This window comes from Esox lucius, chromosome 11, assembly GCF_011004845.1.
Source record: "Esox lucius isolate fEsoLuc1 chromosome 11, fEsoLuc1.pri, whole genome shotgun sequence".
NCBI classification, from domain to species: Eukaryota; Metazoa; Chordata; class Actinopteri; order Esociformes; family Esocidae; genus Esox; species Esox lucius.
Genome location: NC_047579.1, coordinates 6,296,344 through 6,324,113, shown reverse-complemented (window position 1 = coordinate 6,324,113; position 27,770 = coordinate 6,296,344). Strand labels below are relative to the sequence as shown.

Here is a 27,770-nt window from a genome sequence, read left to right as displayed (position 1 = left end):
TAGAACTACCAACTCAGGGTGAAAACTGCTCCCTTAGGATCACATTATCATTAATCACTACTCTAATAAACTTCCAGTATCTCACCCAAACAAGAAAACCGGCATCCCAAATGACACCCTTTACCCTCCTACTCTACATTTGACCAGAGCATCGGGTAATGAAGGGAAGAGCACTTGAAAAGTAAACAGGGAGCCATGTTTTACACAGAGAACAAGACTTGACAACAGGCTATCTCCATCTCATCATGGACTCATCAAGTCCAATAGGGTTTGTCCTCTCTAGGAGAAAATGATTTGTCCATGCATGTCTGATGCTGTAGGAAAGGGTCTGTGCTTGCATCCAAAATAACAGCCTATTCCCTATATAGTGCACTACTTTTGACCATGCAGGGTACTACTTTAAGAAAGGAACAGGGTTTTATTTAGGACTTATTCGGAGACCCTACACATTCCTGCATTCCGGGTAATTCAGTCTGCTGTCTAAATTCTTCACATTGCAAACCCAGGTTTGGCCTAGATGATATAGCCCATTAAATCCAGTTACAGTATTCCTTAGGGTGTGTTTTCTGTTTGGGTATAAGAAATGCAAGAAACCAGACTGAAATTAAATCCTTATAAAATCCTATTTGGATTAACTAAAAAGTCATGAAAAAACAACGATCTTACCACCGTGTAATAAAAAAAAAGTGGATATACGTTGTAGACAATAAGCTGACTGAGATAACATTCTGATGTTTTAGTAACAAACTGGGAGCATTTTGGGTCCCTTCAGCACTGGGATTTGATCTAGCAAGCTTACATTTAATGGTCTGATGCTCTTACACTGCAACATTTATTGCCTTTAATGGACGGTACAGCTGAAGTTAGAACTGATCGGTGAAAAGCAGACTTCTCCAGGTCACCTTTGAAAAGTTATAAAATAAAATGCAGTCAGGTTAAAACCCTGGGGAGGACAACAGACTGTTTCTGACAGTTTGTAAAAAAATCTGTGCCAAATTCTCTAAAATATTGTTGAAGATTATGGAAGAAAAATTAACATTAAAGTATCTGGCAGTAGATCAGTTGGTTGTTCCTGTAGTCAGCATGCCAAATGTAGGCTCCCTCAAAGTTGAGACATCTGTTGCATTGTTTTGTGGGAAAAAGAAATACATTTAGTAGCCTTTTATTGTCCCCAGCAAGGTGCATCTGTGTAATTACTCAGGTTCTTGATATTCCACCCGTCAGGTGGGTGGATTGTCTTGGTAAATGAGAAATTCTCTCTAACAACAAGCTCAGATAAATATGCTTTTTGTGCATCTGGACCTTTTCTGGGGTCTATTTTTTCAGCCCATGATGCTTGGATATTTTTGACATGTTGCGTTAATATTTTTGATCAGCTAAAATACAACATTGTGTATAACAACTCAATCAATCAATCAATCAAATGTATTTATAAAGCCCTTTTTACAACAGCAGTTGTCACAAAGTGCTTTTACAAAACACCCACCAGAAACGCCAAGGAGCAAACAACAGTAGTGTTGAATTTCAGTGGCTAGGAAAAACTCCAAGAATGCCAACATTTAGGGAGAAACCTAGAGAGGACTCAGGCTCAGATGGGTGACCAGTCCTCTTCTGGCTGTGCCGGGTGAACATTAAGATTACAAATGTAATAATTAATAAATGCATGTGGGCTGAGTCTAGAGTCTATTTAAACTTAGTCCAGGTCGGAAGCATGACTAGATGCACAAGGACAGGGACAACATGGGGGGGGGGTCAGCACAGTGGCAACTGAAATTGTCAGGTATCGTCTTGATCTGCAACACAACCAGGATGACTTTGGAGAGGGACAGCAACGGGTCTCTCAAGCCAGGTCCTCCGCGGGTGTTCAAAACGGGAGGAGACTGGGAAAATTCAGAAAATGCATTCCTCATATCAACAAGGATTTATAGTGAAGGAGAACTTAGTTGAAAAGGAGAACTGACCCTACTCCCCCAGCACAACTAGTTTTATAATGCCACCTACTGAACGTTATGAGGTAAAACAAGGCACCGGAAACAGGATTACACGCCAGGGGTTTTATCCAACCCGATCCAACCACATGACTAGTGATATACACGTGATCCCAAAATCTAAACTGCAATTCGTTCTCTGAAGCACATGTTAGAACGTCAACACAAAGTTAGCCAATCGTATTAACTAAGGAAATACTTAAATGGTGCATTATCTGAGTCCGGAAACAGAGATCGCCCCGGTCCCAAAACATACGATTTAATTGTGGGTCATTTTGGGACAAGGAGTGCAGACTGGTGCAGACCTGGTTGTCAATGGGAGACCAGGGAGTCAACTGTGCGCTAGGTCAAAACCCATCATTATCATCAATTACGAAAGAAACAAAATCATGGCATTATACATATTTTATTAGATCTGAGATACATAGATTGATATTTTTACCAACATATCGATTTTATACCGAGACATTGAGCATTTTCCCAACACATACCATGGTTTAAACGAAAGATTTCTTGTTTATCACACAAACGTCGTGACGCAATATGACAACCTAAACGCGATTGGTCAACCGTCTGATGGACCGGAGTATTTTTGAACTGGAATTTATATCCTGATTGATGTCATCCTTTTTTTTAAAATATCTGCTCGAACTCGATTATCTCTGTTATTCTTTCGCTTTAATTCATAAGACTTACGGTGCATAGAAACTAGAACGTAAGGAAGCTATGTCTTCGCGGAAGAGAAATAGCGAAATAGACGAGGTTACAGTCGGAAGGAAGTTAATGACATTGGAATCGAGCGGGTAATTTTTGTTAGAGCTGTCACCTACGTTAAATAGGTTCCAGGCTTGGTTTGTGCCGCGCGGGGATAGTAAGGCACATTTAAGTATACAGAGCACTCTACTGAAACCTTTCTGAATAATACACACGCTTTTTTTTACAGCAGATAGAATAATTGCAAAGGTCTGATAAGCCAAAAAAAATTTATCAAATGGAGTATACCTACAAATTACTTTTGATCTGGCTTCACAGATTGTTCACAATCTCCCCAACTGTACTGTATTGCATTTTAACTGTATTTAAAGGAATGTAGTATAGGATTTCGTGTTACCCTATTTCTTATTCTATTTCTACTTGTTTGGAGTCTAGCTTGGATGAGCCGGGCAAGGAGAGCGTTCATGAAGTAATCAAGTATGGTGCCTCATCTCTGCCAGGTTGGTACAGTGCCTTTCAAGTCTCTCTGAAAGTTAGTCTCCAAACAGTTGCTCCTGGCAACCTTCAGGTATAGGAAATGGCCGTACCCTAATTGTATTAATTGTATGAGGTGCAGGATACATTTACAGTGGACACCTGATATAACTGAAAGCTACAATCAGGCCTTCCTAGGGAGTTAAACATTAGACAATTTTCCATAAAAGAATTTATGGTGTGTCCTGCCTTAAAAATGAAGTACCTTTTTTTTTAGTCAGTCCTAGAGTTTTCCGGCTTGAATGTAACAGCTAATCAGGTTTATTATCTAGACCTCTTTTAAGTCTGTGTACAACGAACACATGGGCATTAAGTTAGGTAGTGCCAGTTAGAACCAAGGTCGACTCTACAGGGCATGACCATTTGTCATGCATCTATGTCCGGTCACTCCTGATTATTACTGATCTTTCAACAATGCCAGTGGCTTCTTGCGCCATATAGACTAGGCCTACATCAACAATTACAGAGAGATTCTGTCCCGGCCCAGAATGCAGACAACTGACAGTTTAATCAGTTGTATAATTTAATAAGTTATCAACTAAACCATGCTGCACTGCATTCTGTTGAACAATACAATGATAAAGTCTGGTTATAGCATCTACTGTATGGAATACCTAAAGCACGGAGGACCTAAGGCAGATAGGACATAAAGAATGTAATACAGTCAGTGTCCATACCTTTACAGCCAAGCACTATGACCCAGACACCACTGAGCCAATCGGCTCGGGCCTTCAGGACCTGGACGAGCTGTTGTCCTGGAACCTTAGCATGGCCAACCCCTTCAACGTGGCAAAGGTGCCCCTGGCCAATCGGGAGCCTCCACTGGCCAGCACGCCGCGCCGGACTCTGGTGAGTCACGACATGATGGGCGGATATCTGGAAGACCGGTAGGTTCTGAGCTCTCACCTTTCACCTCTAACCTCTCACAGGTGCGTTTTGAACTGTCATACCTGTTATGTTGTCATAGCAGTTAATATGTAGATTTCTGCATACATAGCTGGTAAATTAACAGTGAAAATATATAATGATTTCACTCTTTGGATGACAGAATCATTTCCCACAGTGATCATGTTCCAAACCTGTATGAACTCATTGCATTTCAAGTCACTTTGTCCAAACAACTAATCTTACTCACTGTACCGTCAGTTTCTAGGTTTCTCTAGAGAGTCTTGATGCTCAGATTGTCTTCTGCTGCCGACCACTGACCTCTTCACCCTGACCTCTGTCCCCAGGTTTCTGCAAGGGGCAGAGTCGGAAGCTCCTTATGTCTTCTACCACTGGCAGTACATTGACGTGTTCAACTACTTCAGCCACAACATGGTGACCATCCCCCCTGCTGTCTGGACCAACGCAGCACACAAACATGGAGTCATCGTCCTGGGTAAGACTGGTTAGGCACCCACACACAGACATTGTTTTTGTCCTACGTTATATTATCCGTAGCTTGGTAAGACTGGTTTTGTAGCAGCAGTTGTTCAAGGTTTGTGTGTGTGTGTGTGTGTGTGTGTGTTTGGACAGATGCAAAAAGATAAAATAAATGTACATGACACTGTTACCTGCCCACTAAATGAATTGGAAAAACATACACCGATCAGCCATAACATTATGACCACTGACAGGTGAAGTGAATAACACTGATAATCTTGTTATCATGGCACCTGTCAGTGGGTGGAATATATTAGGCAGCAAGTGAACATTCTGTCCTCAAAGTTGATGTGTTAGAAGCAGGAAAAATGGACAAGGGTAAGGATCTGAGCGACTTTGACAAGGACCAAATTGTGATGGCTAAATGACTGGGTCAGAGCATCTTCAAAATTGCAGACTGGGAAAACCCCACAAGAGCTGCAGTGGTCAGTACCTATCAAAAGTGGTCCAAGGAAGGAAAAGCGGTGAACCTGCAACAGGGTCATGGGGAGCCAAGGTTCATTGATGCACGTGGGGAGCGAAGGCTGGCACGTGTGGTCCAATCCAACAGACGAGCTACTGTAGCTCAAATTGCTGAAAGAGTTAATAATGGTACTGATAGAAAGGTGTCAGAACACACAGGGCGTTGCAGTTTGATGCGAATGGGGCTGCGTAGCTGCAGACCAGTTAAGGTACCAGGATGCACTATGGGAAGGGAAGCTGGCGGAGGCAGTGTGATGCTTTGGGCAATGTTCTGCTGGGAAGCCTTGGGTCCTGCCATTCATGTGGATGTTACTTTGACATGTACCACCTACCTAAGCATTGTAGCAGACCATGTGCACCCTTTCATGCGATGGCATTGCCTGATGGCATTGGCCTTTTTCAGCAGGATAATGCACCCTGCCATAAAGCAAAAATGGTTCAGGAATGTTTTGAGGAAGACAACGAGTTTGAGGTGTTGACTTGGCCTCCAAATTACCCAGATCTCAATCCAATCGAACATCTCTGGGATGTGCTGGACCAACAAGTCCGATCCATGGAGGCCCCACCTTGCAACTTACAGGACTTAAATGATCTGCTTGGTGCAAGATACCACAGTACACCTTTAGAGTTCTAATGGAGTCCATGCCGCAATGGGTCAGAGCTATTGGCGGCACGATATTAGGCAGGTGGTCATAATGTTATGGCTGATTGGTGTATATTGTTATGTGATCTGTGTAACATCTACAGTCTCCCAAGTTCTTTTGTTTGTGGGTTTAGAGTAGGACAGAAATTGTTAGATGTGACAGGAAGTTGCACTGAGGAAGTGAGCTGAGATGCTGTATTGCTGCCTTGGGACTTTCACTTCCTCTTGGAACTGTATAAATACAAAGTGTGTGGCCTTAAATAGTAAGACAGTATCTGACTGAGAACATTACAAGTTCACCCCTGCTACAGCTGATGTGAATTTCGAGTTTGGGCAATCTATACCCAGAATCTTTCTTGCATCTCCAAGACTGGCTGATTTTGCCGCAACCACTACAGTACACTCCTGAGCTGCTTAATCTAGACATAACACACTTTTCTCAATATTAAGTTCTATTTTGAATAAGGTTTACTTTTATTATTTTGACTGAAATAAAAATATTGTTACCAACCTAACAATGTGATTGGCCAGTCTCTGAGTCCAGCTAACTGCTGATTGGCTTGTTTAGGTTCCACAGGGACTAGTCCTGTCCAACTGGTTGGCTTGTTTAAACAGTCCTATGCACTGATTGTCTTGAGTTCTACAGTAATTTAGCCAAGGCTCTTATTGGCTTTTTTCTCCAGGAACCTTTATCACCGAGTGGACAGATGGTGGAAAGATGTGCGAGGTCTTCCTGAAAGAGGAGGAGTCTTACAGGGCTGTTGCCGATAGGCTGTTTCAGATATCCCACTACTACGGCTTCGACGGTTGGCTAATCAACATTGAGAACACATTAAGTGTGAGTTTACCAGGGCCTGTTTAAAAAGATGTATCGATGCCATTATTGGGGCAGCAGTCTAAGACTCCTTTTTAGTGTCAAGCTGTCCACCGAGTTCTAGGTTTGAGCCTTGAATTGTGCTGCTTGGGGACACGTTCCATGTGCTTGATGGCTTATTGTTCTGGGGGCGGGGCTTATGTCCTATTTACATATGCAGCAAAAACATTTTGGCCAAGATGCCTAGGAAGCAGTCATGCTGTGATCTTCAACCCTTCCGAGCGTGTTGGCAGTTACTGTAATGAGACCAGCTCATACATTTGGATGTCACAACATCAGGAAAAAGGGTTAAATCATGAGGAACACTCATATCTATTCAATTTTGTATTGTTCTTTTTTGTGTTACTGTTTAGAAAATGTTATTACAAAGTGTATGTGTATTATACAGTTTATTGGTTACAGTAAAGGGAACTATATTTTGAGCCCTATATAGAAAATTGGGTACCATTTGGGCATAGTTTCTAGGCCTCCTCACCTGGATGTGTTCTGACAGGACACATCTGTAAGGCAACCGTCTGCAGTAGCACTGTGAATGAGCACAACAACAGAAAACACTGTTGAGCCAATTGCAACCGTCTGCAGTAGCACTGTGAATGAGCACAACAACAGAAAACACTGTTGAGCCAATTGCAACCGTCTGCAGTAGCACTGTGAATGAGCACAACAACAGAAAACACTGTTGAGCCAATTGCAACCGTCTGCAGAAGCACTGTGAATGAGCACAACAACAGAAAACACTGTTGAGCCAATTGCAACCGTCTGCAGTAGCACTGTGAATGAGCACAACAACAGAAAACACTGTTGAGCCAATTGCAACCGTCTGCAGTAGCACTGTGAATGAGCACAACAACAGAAGCACTGCTGTTCCAACCAGTCAGGTTGCGTTACACGTGTTTTGGTTTTCAGTGAAGCGTGGCGTCGGTAACGATAACAGGAAACCCGTGTCCACAGGAGACGGCAGTGAAAAACACTCCCCGGTTCCTGCGCTACCTGACGGACCAGATGCATGAGAGACTCCCCGGCAGCATGGTGCTGTGGTACGACTCGGTCCTGGAGAACGGACAGCTCAACTGGCAGAACCAACTCAACAAATCCAACAGGTAGACGGAGGGAGGGAGAACCAGGGAGGGAGAACCAGGGAGGGAGAACCAGGGAGGGAGAGTGGGGGGGGACAGGGAGGGGGAGGGAGGGGGAAACAGGGAGGGGGAGGGAGGGGGACAAGGGAGGGAGAACCAGGGAGGGAGAGTGGGGGGGGACAGGGAGGGGGAAACAGGGAGGGGGAGGGAGGGGGAAACAGGGAGGGGGACAAGGGAGGGAGAACCAGGGAGGGAGAGTGGGGGGGGACAGGGAGGGGGAAACAGGGAGGGGGAGGGAGGGGGAAACAGGGAGGGGGACAAGGGAAGGGCGATGACAACAGGACAGATGCCCGACCAGCGCTCTCTCATGCATGCTTTAATGTTCTGTCTCTCTGTGCCCCTCTTGCTAAGCGTGTTTTTTTCTGCGTGTGATGGTATCTTCACCAACTATAACTGGACGGAGCAGAGCCTAGAGGACATGAAGGCCTTCTCCGGAGCCGAAGGCCGCATGGCCGACATATTTGTCGGGGTGGACGTGTTCGCCAGGGGGGAGGTGGTGGGAGGGAAGTTGGAGACCAATAAGGTAAATACAGGGGTGGGGGGGTATTGGGTGGAGTGTGTGTGTAACCGCAAGTCTCTCGTCCTGTTCAGGCCCTGGAGCTGATCCGTAAGCATGACTTCTCCACGGCCATCTTTGCCCCAGGCTGGGTGTACGAGAGCATCCCTGACAAGGCTAGCTTCAGACAGGAACAGGACAAGTAAGTGGGAACAGTGGACAATATTGATGTAGTTACATATCGGGATGTTGGTGTTTATCGATGTTTAGTATTGTTTTGGTAGCGTAGCTTATCAGAGTGGTGGGCCTGCTTGATCGAATGCCTGAGCTGGCAATGTATTGTCCTGTTCTTGAGATAGGCAGTCAACCTTAATTGCGCCATTGTCAGGACAAATATAATCACCCACCTGGCAGAACAGTGACCATGGGACCAGATCCTGGTTGCGACGGGCAGCGACTCCCGGGGGTCCAGCATAGGATGGCGTAAAATTCTGAATAACAAAATAAATTATGCATTATTCAAATCCCCATACATCCAGAACATAACATCCCCTAACAGTAATAGTACAATCATCAGTTTGTAATGTGAGTTCCCTGCCAATATACACGGATCAGCCATGACATTATGACCACTGACAAGTGAAGTGAATAACACTGATATTCTTGTTATCTAGGCACCTGTCAGTGGGTGAGATATATTAGGCAGCAAGTGAACATTCTGTCCTCAAAGTTGATGTTAGAAGTGGGAAAAATGACAAGGCCAAATTGTGATGGCTGGATGATTGGGTCAGAGCATCTCCAAAACTGCAGCCTTTGTGGAGTTTTCCCAGTATGCAGTGGTCAAAAGTGGTCCAAAGAAGGAAATGCGGTGAACCAGCGACAGGGTAATGGGCGGCCAAGGCTCATTGATGCACGTGGGGAGTGAAGGCTGACCTGTGTGGTCCGATCCAACAGACAAGCAACTGTAGCTCAAATTGCTGAAAAGGTTAATGCTGGTACTGATAGGTGTCAGAACACACAGTGCATCACAGTTTGTTGTGTATGGAGCTGTGTTGCCGCAGAGCAGTCAGGGTGCCCATGCTGACCCCTGTCCACTGACGAAAGTGCCTATAATGGGGTCATGAGCATCAGAACTGGACCACATAACAATGGAAGAAGGTGGCCTGGTCTGATGGATCAAGTTTCCTTTTACATCACATGGATGTCTGGTTGCGTGTCGCTTACCTAGAGAACACATGGTACCAGGATGCACTATGGGAAGGAGGCAAGCCAGCGGAGGCAGTGGGATGCTTTGGGCAATGTTCTGCTGGGAAACCTTGGGTCCTGCCATTCATGTGGATGTTACTTTGACACGTACCACCTACCTAAGCATTGTTGCAGACCATGTGCACCCTTTCATGGCAACGGTATTCCCTGATGACATTGGCCTCTTTCAGCAGGATAATGCGCCCTGCCACAAGGCAAAAATGGTTCAGGAATGGTTTGAGGAACATAAGTTCAAGGTGTTGATATTCCCCAGATTTCAATCTAATCGAGCATCTGTGGAATGTTCTGGAAAAACAAGTCCGATCTATGGAGGCCCCACCTCGCAATTTTGAGGACTTGCTGCTAACGTCTTGGTGCCAGATACCACAGCACACCTTCATAGGTCAAGTGGAGTCCATGGGTCAGGGCTGTTTTGGCAACAAAAGGGGGACCTACACAATATTAGGCAGGTGGTCATAATGTTATGGCTGATCAGTGTAGTCTAGTCATTAGCTGAAACTGGACCACCTTGTTCCCCATGGACTATGCTTATGGACCAGCGCTAATTTGTTTTAAGAGTGCCTCCCACTCTTATTTATCATGGTCTTAAGCCAGACCCTCGCAATGGCGTGCAGCTCTGTCCTTGATCATCCAGTATTTTCCAGTATTTATTTGTATAAGGCTCTGCTGTGTCATTTCCTGTTTCCTGTGTGCAGGTTCTGGTCTCTCCTGGCTGACTTCCTGTATATCCACCGGTACTCCTCGCCCCTCCCTTTCGTCTCATCCTTTTGCCAGGGCTTTGGGACCAACGTCTACTGGAGGGGAAAGGTAAGAACAGCTCACCAAACTAAAATACAGACGCCTCCAAAATGAAAGGGACAGTGAAGCATTTTCTTTATTTGGCTCTTTTCAAGGTTTACATTTATAAACAAAGTATTGTTATGAGGTTACAGCTTAGATTCTAAGCTTTTTCTTGGGGTTATTTTTTACATGCTTTCACCATTTAGATTTAACACATTGTAAATAGTCCCGCTATTTCAGGAAAACTTAAATATTGGGACTATTAGTTGAACAGGTGTTTAGAAACTGGGTATGTTACGTCACATGATTAGTGTTCTTACAGTATGAGACCTGTCAATATCTAGTCTTTATTCTGAGCTTTGTGTTGGCCTTTGGACTCTGCTATTAATATCTGTCAAAATAAGGACCATAGATGTGTTAATAATAAGCCATTAAGAGCTTGAAAACTCGCTGATTGATGTGAGCAGGACCGAAAATGACGAGTTAAGATTAGTTGTTGCAGTGTCAGAATTAAATACGATTTATTAAATACAGAGCATGTGGCTGTTGCACTGAAATGTCTCGCTGTTGTTGGAGCAAAATGCTAACTCAATGAAACACATACTAGGGAATCTTGGGTCCTCTAACTTTACACAACAGAATGTTGCTGTGTCCATGGGAACGCTGTCCTACGTTACAACCGGAGGAATCCTCCAGCTTGACAGTCGCTCGCCTTTTCTGGGTCCCAAAATGTTCCTCTCAGATCAGCTACACCTGGGCGTTATTTTGCCTTGTTCTCCGTGATGGGACTCCCTCTGGGTCCCCGACGCTCTATTTCTACCAGCTACTGTGTCATCATTGAAATTGGTTCTCAAATGCCATGGTCCCCGGTTGAGTAATGTCAATTTCAAAGTATAAGTATAGAGTCAAAAGACCAAAACGTATTTTTCCAATAATTATGTTTACAAGCACTGCCAAGAATGTTTTCTGGTAATGGGAAATCTTCAAATGCTTATCAACAACAATAGATGAAATTCCCATTGCGTTTTATGTTGTTCCTGTCCTGTGTGACTGTGTGACTGACTCGTCGGTCTCCTGTCCTGTGTGTGACTGACTCGTCGGTCTCCTGTCCTGTGTGTGACTGACTCGTCGGTCTCCTGTCCTGTGTGTGACTGACTCGTCGGTCTCCTGTCCTGTGTGTGACTGACTCGTCGGTCTCCTGTCCTGTGTGTGACTGACTCGTCGGTCTCCTGTCCTGTGTGTGACTGACTCGTCGGTCTCCTGTCCTGTGTCATACAGCGTGAGGCAGATGGCAGCTGGTTTAACCTGGATGCCCAGCAGCTGCAGCCTCTCTACTACAGAGACACCCTGGAGGGAGAGGGCTGGCTGAGGACCCGAGGCTGCCCCGAAGATGCCTGGAATGGGGGCAGCTCCCTGGTCGTAGAGGGCGTCATACCATCCACGCTGACCAAAGTCTGTGCCAGGTAGGGGTGGTGTATGAGTGTGTGTTGGTGAGACATGGGAGGTCGGTGTATTTATTTGAGCAAGCCTTTTTCTTTTCTAGTTCTGAGGTCTCTTGAATCTTGGTATGACCCACTCTGGGTCTCTTTCTCTTTCTTCTGTCAGTTGCTCTTGCCTTCTCTCTCTCTCTCTCTCTCTCTTTCTCTCTTTCTCTCTCTCTCTCTTTCTCTCTCTCTCTCTTTCTCTCTCTCTCTCTTTCTCTCTCTTTCTCTCTTTCTCTCTCTTTCTCTCTTTCTCTCTCTTTCTCTCTTTCTCTCTCTTTCTCTGTAATCAATGTCGGGTTCTTTGCTCTCTCTTCTGTCAGGATCTTCTCCCTCCAGGTGCCCCTCTCCACCAGGACCTTTGTGTCTCTAATCTATAAGCCGTCTCCAGGGGTCACTGTTTCTCTGGAGTTAAAGACCGCTGATGCTAATCTTTGTACCCTCACAGGTGAACATCTTAAATAACAAGCAAATACACATGCACACATACAACAAAAGAGTGGTTCCAAAACGCACACGTGCATAATCAGCTGGCTTCACATGTGAACAAACAAAAACACAGACACACAGTCTCAGAAATGGTGATGATTAAATTGTGTGTGCGTGCAGCCAGCAGTGTTCAGCCTGCTGTCTTGGGTGAGGAGCACCAGTTGGTCAGACAGTTCTCTCAGAGTTGTGGACAATGGAACCCTGATGGGTGGACGGTCAGGTAAGAAAGCATCTGTGTTTGTGTTCCCACATAGAGTACAGGCCTGTGACCTGAAGGATGTGTGTTCCCAAATAGAGTACAGGCCTGTGACCTGAAGGATGTGTGTTCCCAAATAGAGTACAGGCCTGTGACCTGAAGGATGTGTGTTCCCAAATAGAGTACAGGCCTGTGATCTGCAGGATGTTTGTTCCCAAATAGAGTACAGGCCTGTGACCTGAAGGATGTGTGTTCCCAAATAGAGTACAGGCCTGTGACCTGAAGGATGTGTGTTCCCAAATAGAGTACAGGCCTGTGATCTGCAGGATGTTTGTTCCCAAATAGAGTACAGGCCTGTGACCTGAAGGATGTGTGTTCCCAAATAGAGTACAGGCCTGTGATCTGAAGGATGTTTGTTCCCAAATAGAGTACAGGCCTGTGACCTGAAGGATGTGTGTTCCCAAATAGAGTACAGGCCTGTGACCTGAAGGATGTGTGTTCCCAAATAGAGTACAGGCCTGTGACCTGAAGGATGTGTGTTCCCAAATAGAGTACAGGCCTGTGATCTGCAGGATGTTTGTTCCCAAATAGAGTACAGGCCTGTGACCTGAAGGATGTGTGTTCCCAAATAGAGTACAGGCCTGTGACCTGAAGGATGTGTGTTCCCAAATAGAGTACAGGCCTGTGATCTGCAGGATGTTTGTTCCCAAATAGAGTACAGGCCTGTGACCTGAAGGATGTGTGTTCCCAAATAGAGTACAGGCCTGTGATCTGAAGGATGTTTGTTCCCAAATAGAGTACAGGCCTGTGACCTGAAGGATGTGTGTTCCCAAATAGAGTACAGGCCTGTGATCTGAAGGATGTGTGTTCCCAAATAGAGTACAGGCCTGTGATCTGAAGGATGTTTGTTCCCAAATAGAGTACAGGCCTGTGATCTGAAGGATGTGTGTTCCCAAATAGAGTACAGGCCTGTGATCTGAAGGATGTTTGTTCCCAAATAGAGTACAGGCCTGTGATCTGAAGGATGTGTGTTCCCAAATAGAGTACAGGCCTGTGATCTGAAGGATGTTTGTTCCCAAATAGAGTACAGGCCTGTGACCTGAAGGATGTGTGTTCCCAAATAGAGTACAGGCCTGTGATCTGAAGGATGTTTGTTCCCAAATAGAGTACAGGCCTGTGATCTGAAGGATGTTTGTTCCCAAATAGAGTACAGGCCTGTGATCTGAAGGATGTGTGTTCCCAAATAGAGTACAGGCCTGTGATCTGAAGGATGTTTGTTCCCAAATAGAGTACAGGCCTGTGATCTGAAGGATGTGTGTTCCCAAATAGAGTACAGGCCTGTGATCTGAAGGATGTTTGTTCCCAAATAGAGTACAGGCCTGTGATCTGAAGGATGTTTGTTCCCAAATAGAGTACAGGCCTGTGATCTGAAGGATGTGTGTTCCCAAATAGAGTACAGGCCTGTGATCTGAAGGATGTTTGTTCCCAAATAGAGTACAGGCCTGTGATCTGAAGGATGTTTGTTCCCAAATAGAGTACAGGCCTGTGATCTGAAGGATGTGTGTTCCCAAATAGAGTACAGGCCTGTGATCTGAAGGATGTTTGTTCCCAAATAGAGTACAGGCCTGTGATCTGAAGGATGTGTGTTCCCAAATAGAGTACAGGCCTGTGATCTGAAGGATGTTTGTTCCCAAATAGAGTACAGGCCTGTGATCTGAAGGATGTGTGTTCCCAAATAGAGTACAGGCCTGTGATCTGAAGGATGTTTGTTCCCAAATAGAGTACAGGCCTGTGACCTGAAGGATGTGTGTTCCCAAATAGAGTACAGGCCTGTGATCTGAAGGATGTTTGTTCCCAAATAGAGTACAGGCCTGTGATCTGAAGGATGTTTGTTCCCAAATAGAGTACAGGCCTGTGACCTGAAGGATGTGTGTTCCCAAATAGAGTACAGGCCTGTGATCTGAAGGATGTTTGTTCCCAAATAGAGTACAGGCCTGTGATCTGAAGGATGTGTGTTCCCAAATAGAGTACAGGCCTGTGATCTGAAGGATGTTTGTTCCCAAATAGAGTACAGGCCTGTGATCTGCAGGATGTTTGTTCCCAAATAGAGTACAGGCCTGTGACCTGAAGGATGTGTGTTCCCAAATAGAGTACAGGCCTGTGATCTGAAGGATGTTTGTTCCCAAATAGAGTACAGGCCTGTGACCTGAAGGATGTTTGTTCCCAAGTAGAGTACAGGCCTGTGATCTGAAGGATGTGTGTTCCCAAATAGAGTACAGGCCTGTGATCTGAAGGATGTTTGTTCCCAAATAGAGTACAGGCCTGTGATCTGAAGGATGTGTGTTCCCAAATAGAGTACAGGCCTGTGATCTGAAGGATGTTTGTTCCCAAATAGAGTACAGGCCTGTGATCTGAAGGATGTTTGTTCCCAAATAGAGTACAGGCCTGTGATCTGAAGGATGTGTGTTCCCAAATAGAGTACAGGCCTGTGATCTGAAGGATGTTTGTTCCCAAATAGAGTACAGGCCTGTGATCTGCAGGATGTTTGTTCCCAAATAGAGTACAGGCCTGTGATCTGAAGGATGTGTGTTCCCAAATAGAGTACAGGCCTGTGATCTGAAGGATGTGTGTTCCCAAATAGAGTACAGGCCTGTGATCTGAAGGATGTGTGTTCCCAAATAGAGTACAGGCCTGTGATCTGAAGGATGTTTGTTCCCAAATAGAGTACAGGCCTGTGATCTGAAGGATGTTTGTTCCCAAATAGAGTACAGGCCTGTGATCTGAAGGATGTGTGTTCCCAAAAAGAGTACAGGCCTGTGATCTGCAGGATGTTTGTTCCCAAAAAGAGTACAGGCCTGTGATCTGCAGGATGTTTGTTCCCAAAAAGAGTACAGGCCTGTGATCTGCAGGATGTGTGTTCCCAAATAGAGTACAGGCCTGTGATCTGAAGGATGTTTGTTCCCAAATAGAGTACAGGCCTGTGATCTGAAGGATGTGTGTTCCCAAAAAGAGTACAGGCCTGTGATCTGCAGGATGTTTGTTCCCAAAAAGAGTACAGGCCTGTGATCTGCAGGATGTTTGTTCCCAAAAAGAGTACAGGCCTGTGATCTGCAGGATGTGTGTTCCCAAATAGAGTACAGGCCTGTGATCTGCAGGATGTGTGTTCCCAAATAGAGTACAGGCCTGTGATCTGAAGGATGTGTGTTCCCAAATAGAGTACAGGCCTGTGATCTGAAGGATGTGTGTTCCCAAATAGAGTACAGGCCTGTGATCTGAAGGATGTGTGTTCCCAAATAGAGTACAGGCCTGTGATCTGAAGGATGTTTGTTCCCAAATAGAGTACAGGCCTGTGATCTGAAGGATGTGTGTTCCCAAATAGAGTACAGGCCTGTGATCTGAAGGATGTGTGTTCCCAAATAGAGTACAGGCCTGTGATCTGAAGGATGTGTGTGGCGTAATGAAACAATCATTTGTGTGTGGGCAGGTGTTCCCAGTTGGAGCTGCAAGGCTGTGCTCTGAGGGATGTGTGTGTGAGCGTTCAGCGCGACGGGGGCCATCTGGACACATCCTTCAAATGCAGAGTTGGAGAAATCATGGTGAGAGTGAATGACACCCAGACCAGGCTATTGGATGTTGGTTCTGGAAATCTAAGGAAAGGCAAACAGAATTACATTTATTTGGATTAATTACAATCATTTTGTGCAATGTGGAGGCCGAGAATACTTTAGCCTTTAAAGAAACTCATTTTGCAATCTTCTAAAATTGTATATTTCAGTACCACAGTGTTTATCATAAATGTGCATTGCTATTTCAATAAATGTTGCTCCAAGCATTTCTCCCCTTTTCAATTTCCTGGATTTTCTAGGCAGGCTTAATGTAGCCATTTACAGTTGGGTCCAGACATAATTGGACACTGACACAAGTTTTGTTATTTTGGCTGTTTACGAAAATATATTCAAGTTACAGTCAAATTTATGAATTTGGGCTTAAAGTGCAGTCTCTCAGCTTTAACATGAGGATATTCACATCCCTTCAAATTGGAGGAAGGGTTTAGGAACTACAGCTGTTTCATGGACAGGTGTGGGTTATTCCTTCATTATTTCTTCATCAATTAAGCAGGTGAAAGGTCTGGAGTTGATTCCAGGTGTGGCATTCCCATTTGGAAGTTGTTGCTGTGAACCCACAACAGGCAGTCAAAGGACCTCTCAGTGAAACAGGCCATCCTTCAGCTGCAAAAAAAAATCCATCAGAGAGATGGCAGATCAACAGTTTGGTACATTCTGAGAAAAAAATAACACTGGTGAGCTCTGCAACACAAAAAGACCTGGACGTCCACGGAAGATAACAGTAGTGGATGATTGTAGGATCCTTTCCATGGTACAGAAAAACCCCTACATAGCATCCAGCCAAGTAAAGAACACACTCCAGGAGGTAGGCATATCATTAGCCAAGTCTACCATGAAGAGAAGACTTCACAAGAGCAAATACAGAGGGTTCACCACAAGGTGCAAACCATTCATAAGCCTCAAGAATTGAAAGGCCAGATTTGCCAAAAAACATCTAAAAAAGCCAGCCCATTTCAGGAACAGCCTTCTTTGGACAGATGAAACTAAGATCAACCTGTAGCAGAATGATGGGAAGAAAAATATTAAGAAGGCTTGGAACGGCTCATGATCTGAAGCATACCACATCATCTGTAAAACACAGTGGAGGCTGTGTGATGGCATGGGCATGCATGGCTTCTAATGGCACTGGGTCACTAGTGTTTATTGATGATGTGACAGAAGACAGAAGCAGTCAGATGAATTCTGAAGTGTATTGGGATATATTGTCCAAACAGATTCAGACAAATTCAGCAAAGTTGGTTGGACGGCGCTTCACTTTACAGATGGACAATGACCCAAAACATACTGCAAAAGCAACCCAGGAGTTTTTAAGGCAAAGAAGTGGAATATTCTGCAATGGCCGAGTCAATCTGGTCTGGCAAAGCATCACAAAGGAGGAAACCCAGTGTTTGGTGATGTCCATGCATTACAGACATCAGGCATTTATTGCCTGTAAAGTATTCTCAACAAAGTATTAAAAATGAAAATTTCATTTGATTGTGTTAATTTGTCCAATTACATTTGAGCCCCTGAAATAAGGGGACTGTGTATGAAAAACCTTTCATACAATCTTTCTGTTCAACCCCTTGAGTTAAAGCTGAAAGTTTGCACTTCAATTGCATCTGTTATTTCATTTCATATCCATTGTGGTGGCATTCAGAGACAAGATTATAAATTGTGTCAGTATCCAAATATTTCCAGCCCTAATTGTATGTAAATGGGATTTGCTCATTAAAAAGTTTGGCTCATTTGAATTCTTCCAATGCAAGTTGTAGTTTTCCTGGAGGACACTTAACTAACATTATGTGAACATTACTAAGCTTAGACGTCTAGTTCACAGGCACTTCAATGTACTTTTGTCCACACTTAAATTCTCATGTAAAGTGGTCCTGAAGAAACATTGTGAGGCTGAGAATAATGCTTTACTGCTTGAGTTTGTAAACAACTGCTGTTTTATCTATGAGCTCTATCCCATATTAGAGCCTGTTCAGTTCAACCTTCCCCCGCTCTCCCTCTTCTTCCCCTGCTCTCCCTCTTCTTCCTCCGCTCTCCCTCTGTCTAGATCCTGGATGCGGAGTCTCTCTCCATTCCACTCCTCTCAGTTGAGGCTGTGCGGGTTTCTGACGTGGTTTGGCTGAGGGAAGGCGACAAGCTCCTCCTCAACGCTACCCTGACCTGGGAGTACCCGGCCCAGCTCGTACGCCACTTCCTGGTGCACTGGCGCCGCCTGCGAGGCCCTGATCCCCGGATCCCCCCGAGCAGCCTGACCCTGGTTGCTCGATCCTACGCCCCCCTGTTCCGGGTGACGGAGTTGGAGGTTCCGGAAGCTCCGGGTCTTCTAGAACTGGTGGTGCAACCAGTGTCCAGGGAGGGGTTCTATGTCCCGGAGTCCCAATGGGGGAGGCAGAGTTTAAGTTATTCGGAGGAGAGGATGGGCTAAACGCAGGAGGAGCTGCTCAATCGCTGTGCGAAGTGATGAAGGGACATTTTTGTTCTTTGCATTTCAACTTCAATTTCTTTCTCTTTTATAAACTGATAATGACACTTTTGGCATCACTCAGTAGACATCACTCAGTAGACATCACTCAGTAGACATCAATCAGTAGACATCAATCAGTAGACATCACTCAGTAGACATCACTCAGTTTTTTTGGTACACCCCCCACCCAAATGGATTGCTCCTGCATGGAGTCACATGCTGTATAAAGCAGGCAGACAGGCACTGAGGCATTTTCAGTTACTGTTCAACTGAACATTACAACTGGCAAAATGAATGGCTCAAGCGACTCTGGCAGTGGTTTAATCGCCGGCCTGAGACGTTTTGGTTCTGGTATCTCAGGAACCGATAGTGTAATGGCCTATGGAATGTTTTCCTGGCACGTGTTAGGGCACTTGACATCAACTGAACAGTGTTTGAACCCACTGCTTGTAGTGGGTTCACATAACTGCTTGTAGGCTTTCTGGCAGTTTTTTGGAGTCAGCACTGTGCATTTGTTTATCTATTGGTAATCAAAAGCTGTACCTCTCAATTTCTTGGCTTGCAGTGACTTACAGCTTCATTAATAAAGCTGCAATGAATGTATGCAAATAGACTAGGATATTCTACATCTACACAGAATTGTTAGTGCAGAATATTTGACTGAACGCAGACTTGTTAGTCCAGACGCTTATATTTTCATAATCATTAATGTCGTAATTTCTCAATGTCTTAAGAATGATCCTCTTCCTCTCTGGTTTTATTTACACAACTTTTCTTAATATTAACCCAAGTCAGTGTTGCAGTGCTCTTAATATTAATATAAATATATATATAAATATATATATAAATATATAAATATATATAAATATATAAATATATATAAATATATAAATATAAATATATATATAAATACATATTTTGTTGTACAGTTCACAGCAGCAGACATTTCCCTAATCAGTTGTCTGAAGTAGCATGGTGATACTGGCCTAAATACATTCTGCACTATAAACAAAGTCAGCACTTAGTAACTAATTGGCAATTAATGTATTTTTGAGTCTATCAGTAAAACTAGACATGGAACACTTGTACATTTGTGTGGATATTATGAAGAATGTAGATAATAACCAGATAGGTTACTAGGGGAAACCCTACCTCCCAAAAATTGTTAATGCAAAAAGCTAAGAAAATAATGCAAAGGCATTCAACGAGTTAATAAAGTTTAATCTTTATGTTGTCAATGCATGCAAAGAACTTGACTGAATGTTTAACTTTTTATAAATGTATCAACAAAAAAATGTTAAATCAGTAATACAATGTTTGTGTGTTACTTGTTTTATTAAGACTTACATTTTAGGTCAAATTTATAATACCGGTGAAAGGTTTTAGAATACCCTCATTTTCCCTGTTTTTATTAAAATTCCAGCAGTTCAAGTCCAGTGAATAACCTGAAATGGTACAAAGGTAAGCAGTCTGTATAAAAACTCTATAAAAGCAGTATTGGACCACTGTGTTACTTCAGCCTCTTAACCATTATTTGGACAGTATTGTACTGTAGGAAGTATATTGTTATCATAATGGTGAGAAAAAGGCAATTAACAAAGGAAGACAGACAGACCATTAGAACCCTTAAAGGTTTAGGTCTTTACTTCAGAGAAATTGAAAAGAGCCAAGGTGTCAGTGAGTACAGTTTCTTACACCATCAAGACAGTAGGGAACAGAAGGAAACTGACAGGTGGAGGTCTGGCAGACCCAAAGCCAAAACAGAATCAGAGAAGTTTCAGAGTCAACAGCTTCCGTGATATTCGGTTCACAGGACAACAGCTTCAAGCACAGCGTAACACTGGTTGATGTAAGCGAGTATCCGTTTTTACTGTGATGACAAGGCTTCGGGGTCATCACTACTACTGCTATTACTGGGGTGCCCACTCATGATTATGATTTCCCTTTACAGCAAATTAATCAAAACTAAGTTTTATGGTGGGGTTGAATTACTCCAGACATGTAAGCTTACTCAACAACAAAGAAAAGTATTTCAAAAAAAGGCATTTATTGTTCTCATGCTCAAATTTACATTAAAATTAACAATCAGAAATCAATTCACTCAGACAGAGGAGTATATCAATATAATCTGCTGTTCAGACGCATCTACATAAAAGATGGACATTAAAAGGTTCTTCGTGTCCACATTCACTGACAAGCTTTGTTCTGTTCAACATAACCTCTGTAGTACACTAAAAACTTCAAAAGAATAAAATCATTCAAACCTATAATTTCCCCCCTGTAATACTTAAAGCGATGCTTCATCACAGCAAACTCAAAGTCGAGATGTGTCTTCTGAAGTACATCCTATAATGTTCTGGTATTCTCGCTCAACCGGGAAGTCTATACCGGAAACCCCATGCGACCGAAGTAACACACTGACCTTCTGTCTAGATTAAACGACCGCAGACCGTCATAAAAAGGCAGCGAGGCAAGACAGCTGTATTCAAACACTAACCCCTCAAACACAGACAGTTCCATTGTGCACTTTGAGGCCCCTGGGCTTTGCATCCAAATCCTGGTCTCACAGTGACTTTCAAACCTCTGATGAGTAAAATGCTTTTGGACCTCAGGACTAAGAAGCAGTGGGGTATGATTTGAATATTCCAGTAGAGCAGTGTTTTTTACACCGGTGACACCAGGGGAATATAATGAATGACTAGGTTAAATGGAAAACCAGAAGCACTCCAGCTCCTCTTGCTCAGACTTGAGAAGACCTGTTGTAAGGAATACAGTTGACCATCCCCTGGACTAGAGCTCCCCCTGTAGGAACTGAGAGGCTTGTAGTGTGCAACATAGATGTGGATAGAGAACGCATCCTTTGTTGTTCCAGCAAGTGTCTGAACACACAGGCAGCAAGTTATGTTGAGTACTTTTAAAATGGTGGAAGCCCTCAATGGCGATGACTAGTTTGTTTTTTCCTCTAATCCACCTCTATGGTGCACTCATGCACTCAATACACATTTCCAGGGTAAGAGGTTCTAAGCCCATTCTATTCCTATGGCAGAAATTCCCTCCAGCCATGCTTGTGAGAAAGCATTGAACAAGTCAGTGCTTTCCACACACTTCTGGAGAAGGGAAGACGAGACATTACAATGGCACCCTATTCCCTTTATAGTGCCCAGTCTGAAATGGCACATTCCCCACAGTGCATAGTTGAACATAGAAGCCTTTATAGTGCACAAGTACAGAAGCCGGTTTGGTAGTAGGTAATGTAGAGTTGTCATAATGCTGGACTGAGCAGAGGCAAAAGATGATATTTGGTGATTCTCTGATTGTCTAAAATCTGGATAGCCATTCCAGCTGGCATCGTGTGTGTGTGTGTGTGTGTGTGTGTGTGCGCGTGCGCGACATGTATCAGTCCTGCTGTGTGATCATCTTCAACATCTTCAGTGCCATTGGTCCCTGGTCCGAGGGGATCTAACAACAGAGAGCAATGCATCATGGGATTGCAATGGGGGGGGGGGGGTCAATGAAAGGCTATACTGACCAAACACATTACTGCATTACACGGCATCTTCTGCGTCATGTTCCTACTGGGGTGGTCCTCAAACCTCTCCCTGGGGCCCCCACATAGCACGTCACCATAGCCCCCAACAAGCTTACATAACTCTCCAGGTTCGGTTCTGGGACCACCACACTCACACCCGAGGAGACGTTTCAGATCAAATAGACCACCCCAGCACCACGTCTAGATTTGCATTTCATTCTAAACTCAAGGTGTCTCTGCAGATTCTCCTACTACCATAATATGTGCCAAAAGGCAGAGGTAAATGAAGAGTTCAGAGGTCATCATGCCTCACCATGTGTCCAGCCTTAAGGATCCAGTAGAAGGAGAAGTTCTTGTAGGTCTTGTAAAAGGCTCCGGTCACACCCGGGTAGGCGGGGTCATCCAGGGCAGTCCATTTCAACTGGCTGAAGCTAGGCAGCCCCGCCCACTTGAGCTGCTTCACCCACTGCTCCTGACCTGAGATTGGACCATTGTACAGTGACCAGTATTCAATGACAAAAACCCATTTACAGAGATTGAGATCAATACAGTCTTGTTAGAGTCCACCAAAATCTAACTCAATACACCCAAAATGCATTCAACTTGATGCTCTTGAATATGGCTGTTGGTTACAATGTGTTGGCCACAATTTGTTCCAACTCATAATCTAAGTGTTGCATGATGATCCTGGACCTGTGCCCAGCGCCAAATGGCAAATCTGGCGAGCGGACATCACTGACCCATGGTGTCCACTATGAGGTCTAGCTGTCCGTTGTAGACGGTGACCTTGACGCCAGCATCCAGCAGCTGATCCACCACGTCCACGACCGGCTTCATGAAGTCTCCAGACATGCTGCTGAACACATCCTCAGCCTGACCTACAGGACAGAGAATGACAGGCAGGAAAGGTTGAACACATTTGGGTTTTTTTTATAACATAAAAGATGTTAAAAATGTATCTTTTTTTTTTACTTCTGCCAAGAGCAGTGGCTTACCTCCCCAGGTTACGTTCTGAGGGATGATCCCCAGCTTCTTCCTGATTGGCCCGTTCATTAGGTCCTTCAGTGATTGGTGGTGAAGGGGGCCAATGTGACGTCGCATCAGCAGGGCTGTGGGAGGGATCAGGGAAAGCACCAAGAACTTTAGCAGTAAGTGACAGTAGAACCTTAAAAAAGGTTCATATAACACAAGCATTTTCCATGCTTGTGTTATATGAAATCACATGTTGTCATATATACGTCATATATATGTCACACAGCGTTAACATCAACATGATTAAAGGTGTGTCTCGATAAACCCTGACACAGAAAAGGCATCTTACAGAGGTATCCTTCTCCAGCCACGGAGGTCATTTCATCATCGGGTTCTTGGGTGAGGATGTTGTAGAAGTTGACTCCGTTTGTGTTCTGAAGTCACATTAAAAAGCATCTGAAAGGAACCATTCCTACATGTGATGCAACATGTGAACGTGCTAGAACCCCACACCTACCTGTTCCACAACGTTCTCAGTGACAGACCACAGCTCGGTAGCTTTTAAGTACTGGCCCTGATTCACAGCCTGCTTCACAGCCTCCGCTGCCCTGCTCACCTCCCCCAGGCCGTTGTCATCCAGCAGGGACTGAGGGGAGATGGAGAGGAGGTCAAGCAACTACACTACCCAAAAATACATTGGGTTCCCCATGTGCCTATTTAAAGTACATCACAAGAAACGTCTAGGCTGGTTGGGTGTGTGTGTGTGTGTGTGTGTGGGTGTGTGTGTGTGTGTGTGTGTGTGGGTGTGTGGGTGTGTGGGTGTGTGGGTGTGTGTGTTACTCACTGTGGTGTAGAGATAGGGCCCCCATGTCATCACAGAGTCTGCAGACAAAAGGAAAGAACTTGCTGCGCAATCAGTTTATCGCACCAGTACAGTGTTCATTAGTCACGAATCAATGAAAAACTTTTTTTTTTTTTTACAGCCACCAGGTGGCACTCTAGCTAGCCCAGGAGTCTTTACACAAGGACAGGGTTTTCAAAGCCTGAGGGAGTGAGCCTCCCTTCAGAGAGCTTCAAGATAGCCACTCATGGTACATACATTTTTGATATACAACTAAAAAAAATTATAAGATACTCAGAGACTGACAAACTGAGATCAATAATATGGGCATCCTGCAAGGGCAACGAAAAAGAGTGAAGGCTCGTACGTAATAGAGTCCACATGATTTCTAGTGGCACGGACTCATCCAAAGTGCTTTTGCAACATTGCGAGGGGCATTGCCTGCTGTTCAATGACAAACACACTGAAAGCCATAACATCGATTGCTTTTATAATTACCTTGCACACGGTCACTTGGATGTGATCAGGATGTGATGAAACGAAATCAACTGCATTACAAAATAAATAAGCTATGGATCTTTGTATGCTATCGGTTGGAGTAGTAGAACATTTAACAGCAGAATAATTAACTGGCTTGTGGCAAAGAGGGTTTAGCCATGATTCTCTCCACTACTGAGTACAGCCTCAGAGCTGCAAAGAAAAAGCCATATCGCAGACTGGCCAAAGAAAAGATTAAGAAGGGCAAAAGAACACAGACACAGGACAGAGGAAGAACTCTGCCTAGAGTTACCTCTTCACTATTGACGTTGAGACTGGTGATTTGCAGGTACTACCAAATGAAGCTGCCAGTTGAGGACCTGTGAGGGGTTGGTTTCTCAAACTAGACACTCTAATGTATTTGTCCTCTTGCTCAGTTGTGGGCCCCCCACTAGTCTTTCTATTCTGGTTAGAGACAGTTTGTGCTGTTCTGTGAATGCTGTAGAACACATTGTTGTAAGAAATCTTCAGTTTCTTGGAATAGCTTTAATTTCTCACAACAAGAATAGACTGATGGGTTTCAGAAGAAAGTTATTTGTTTATAGCCATTTTGAGCCTGTAATCAAACTCACAAATGCTGATACAGAAGATGCTAAGCAAGTCTAAAGGACAGTTTTATTGCTTCTTTAATGAGCACAAAAGCAATCACAAAACAGTATTCTAATGATAAATAACTTGGATTAGCAAACCTAACGTGTCATTGGAACACAGGAGTGATGTTTGCTGATAACGGGCCTCTGTACACCTAAATAGATGTTCTATAATTCAAAATATCCTCCGTTTCCTGCTACAGGTCATTTACAACATTAACAATGTCTACACTGTATTTCTGATACATTGGATGTTCTTTTAATGGACAATTTAACAAGGTGACTTCAAAGTTTTAAACGGTAGTGTATGCCAATATGCTTGTTTTTGTTGGAATTTTTTTTGCTACGTTGTGCTCTAATGAACACACCCCTGGTGACTTTGACCTGAACAATAACCCTGTCACGTGTTCCCTAAACATTTTACAAGATGAGGGTTAAACTGCACTGGCATGTGAACCGTTCGGCCCAGAGAAACCATTCATTTTAAAGAGCTGTGTGCCATAGTTCTTTGATGGTGTTCTGACATGGTGCTGTAGTGTTCTGATACTGACCCAATGGAGAGATCCAGGAATCGCCCAGAGCCACACCAGCAAAGTTACACTTCAAGCTTCCTTTTTCCACAGCCTAGGGATGAACAGACATCAGAACAACTGACTAAATTCATCAGGAAGAATCCCATGATACAGTACAGAGCAGAATGTCTAAAGATTTGAGGAAGTACGGTATAACTTTAGCACCTGAATCTCTGTCATTTAGCTTTCACACAGTGACTCACAGTCATGTGGGCATTTTTCATACAGAACTGAACGCACATTCTTGGTGTTGCAGGTACCATTATCTAGGAGTCATTGAGGACCAGGATTGCTCAACACCAGGTTGGATGTCAATCTTCACAGTTTTACACAATGGTTCCTTATCTTAGGTCACACAGCATTGGGCTACAAGCATTAACGGTCTCTGTGAATTGATCAAGTGCTGTAACAGGTTTTTGCTAGTGATCGAGTCAAACTATGGAAGGAAGAAGATGCCATTGGTGAGGTGATTTGTGCTTACCTTATTGAGTTCCAGTGAGATAGCAGCAGCCATCTTCCCTCCATAGGACTCAGAGAAGATATAGAAAGGCACACTCTGGATAAACAAAACAAACAAAATAAGCCAATTAAGATGGGAAGATATTGAGCGAGTCAGGCACTGTAAGATTAATTTAAAATGCCTAATGTTCATTCTTTCTTTAAAAGGTGATTCATGGGTGCGTTCAGTGAGCTTCCAGGTGCGGTTTGTGCTGAATGACTAGTTTCCCCAAATCAGTGCTCACTGCTCTTCAATAGCCATTGCTCACATTTCGCAGGGACAGCTTGATCAACATGTCTGTGACCCTCATTGACAATGTTCCTCCACTGGTCTTACGGTAGTTTTCATTGAACTAAATGTTGAACACCATTCTGTGGTTCTGAACCCACCCCCCAGCGACAATGGAACCCACCTGGAACTCTTTCATCTTGTCAAAGAAGTGTTTGAGCAGCACCATCATGTCAGAGGCCACCGTAGCCACGTCAGTAGCGAAGGCCTTGTCCGTGTCAGTGTAGCTAAATCCTGTTCCCACTGGGTTATCCACAAATAGCACACTGGAATACTGGACCTGCAGGACAACACACCTTCAAACACTGACATTCAGTTTCCACTGATGAGCTGTGTGTGTATTAGGCAAGGGAGGGGTTACCCAGGAGCTTTTCCTAGGCTCCAGGTCCCTATCCAGGGGTCCGATCTCCTCAAAGTTCCCAAAGCCACAGCCGGATCCTCCAGGGCCGCCCTGGAATGGAGACAGGTACACTGTTAGACCTCCCTCGCTCCGGAAAGGAGATACATCCACCGGTCTTACATTACAGTAGCCTCGTCACACGACTCCTAAGTTACTAGGTGAACGCGTGTAGTAGTTTAAGGTTACATACCTGCAGCCACATCACAAGCGGCAGCTGGCTGAAGCTGGCCGACGAGCTGTCGGAGTAATAGAGCCACCAGAACATGTGTGCCCCTTCGCGCACGTCGACATAGCCCCAGGATTCTTTGGCTTTCAGGGGGTTGGAGAACCCTGAAAGATGGGACAATTCAGCAAAGGTAGATGGAACCGTAGGGTCGGCTTCTTATGGCAAAGTCCCAAACAGCAGTGTAGCACTGCATTTACTGTACGCGTGGACCATTTCACTGGGCAAAGCTAGAGGTTACGGGGATATGTTCTCAAAACCTCAGCATTGCCAGCTAGCTTTTACACTGAGCATTTAGCATACACAAAACCTGAGCAATTTAATAAAACATGGCTTGGATCAGTTGAATTTCCCGAATAGACCCGGTAGGCTGATGATACCATATTTGTTACAATACATTTGAATGTCGAAAAATCGCTGTGACACGATCACTTCACATAACATGCTACAGTAGGTACTTACCATCATCGAAGATTACGAAAAACAGCAAAACTAAACTGAGCGAGCGTATCAAACCCATTTTCCCGATTGGTACAAAACAACTTCGCTTCACACTTCTTTGTCAGTTAAGTCATATGACCGAGTGATCAGCTCACCTGACCTGAACATTAAAAAAGGCGAGAGGGAAACTGGATTTTAGAGCCAATCAACGAGCAGTATGAGAATACTCAGTCAGTAGCCAAGCTCACCCGCCTGGTTGAAAATGTTACGGAGTACATTATTACATTTGTTTCGGAACTTGTTTGACTCC

At 44.2% G+C, this 27,770-nt stretch overlaps 2 protein-coding genes across 3 annotated transcripts; one reads left to right on the top strand and one right to left on the bottom strand.

Moving 5' to 3' along the window:
- Positions 1–2,232: 2,232 nt before the first annotated feature.
- On the top strand, positions 2,233–19,395 carry engase (endo-beta-N-acetylglucosaminidase). Of its 2 annotated transcripts, none has more exons than XM_010905668.4 (14): positions 2,233–2,791; positions 3,138–3,202; positions 3,922–4,123; positions 4,469–4,617; positions 6,450–6,604; positions 7,592–7,740; positions 8,128–8,299; positions 8,368–8,474; positions 10,234–10,345; positions 11,597–11,781; positions 12,123–12,247; positions 12,409–12,508; positions 15,969–16,080; positions 18,152–19,395. In XM_010905668.4, the coding sequence occupies exons 1-14, from the start codon at positions 2,715–2,717 to the stop codon at positions 18,527–18,529; spliced, it is 2,088 nt and encodes a 695-aa protein (XP_010903970.1). In that variant the 5' UTR covers positions 2,233–2,714; the 3' UTR covers positions 18,530–19,395. The 2 variants fall into 2 exon arrangements, with proteins under 2 accessions (XP_010903970.1, XP_034151055.1); XM_034295164.1 differs by having other exon boundaries at positions 2,778–2,859.
- Positions 19,396–20,596: 1,201 nt separating this feature from the next.
- On the bottom strand, positions 20,597–27,624 carry scpep1 (serine carboxypeptidase 1). Its single transcript, XM_010905667.4, has 13 exons — positions 27,482–27,624; positions 26,987–27,126; positions 26,758–26,847; positions 26,521–26,676; positions 26,091–26,165; positions 25,589–25,661; positions 23,914–23,951; positions 23,587–23,715; positions 23,419–23,503; positions 23,093–23,206; positions 22,838–22,975; positions 22,411–22,574; positions 20,597–22,027 (listed from the first exon to the last, which is right to left on the bottom strand). The coding sequence occupies exons 1-13, from the start codon at positions 27,537–27,539 to the stop codon at positions 21,965–21,967; spliced, it is 1,323 nt and encodes a 440-aa protein (XP_010903969.2). The 5' UTR covers positions 27,540–27,624; the 3' UTR covers positions 20,597–21,964.
- Between the last annotated feature and the right edge of the window lie 146 nt (positions 27,625–27,770).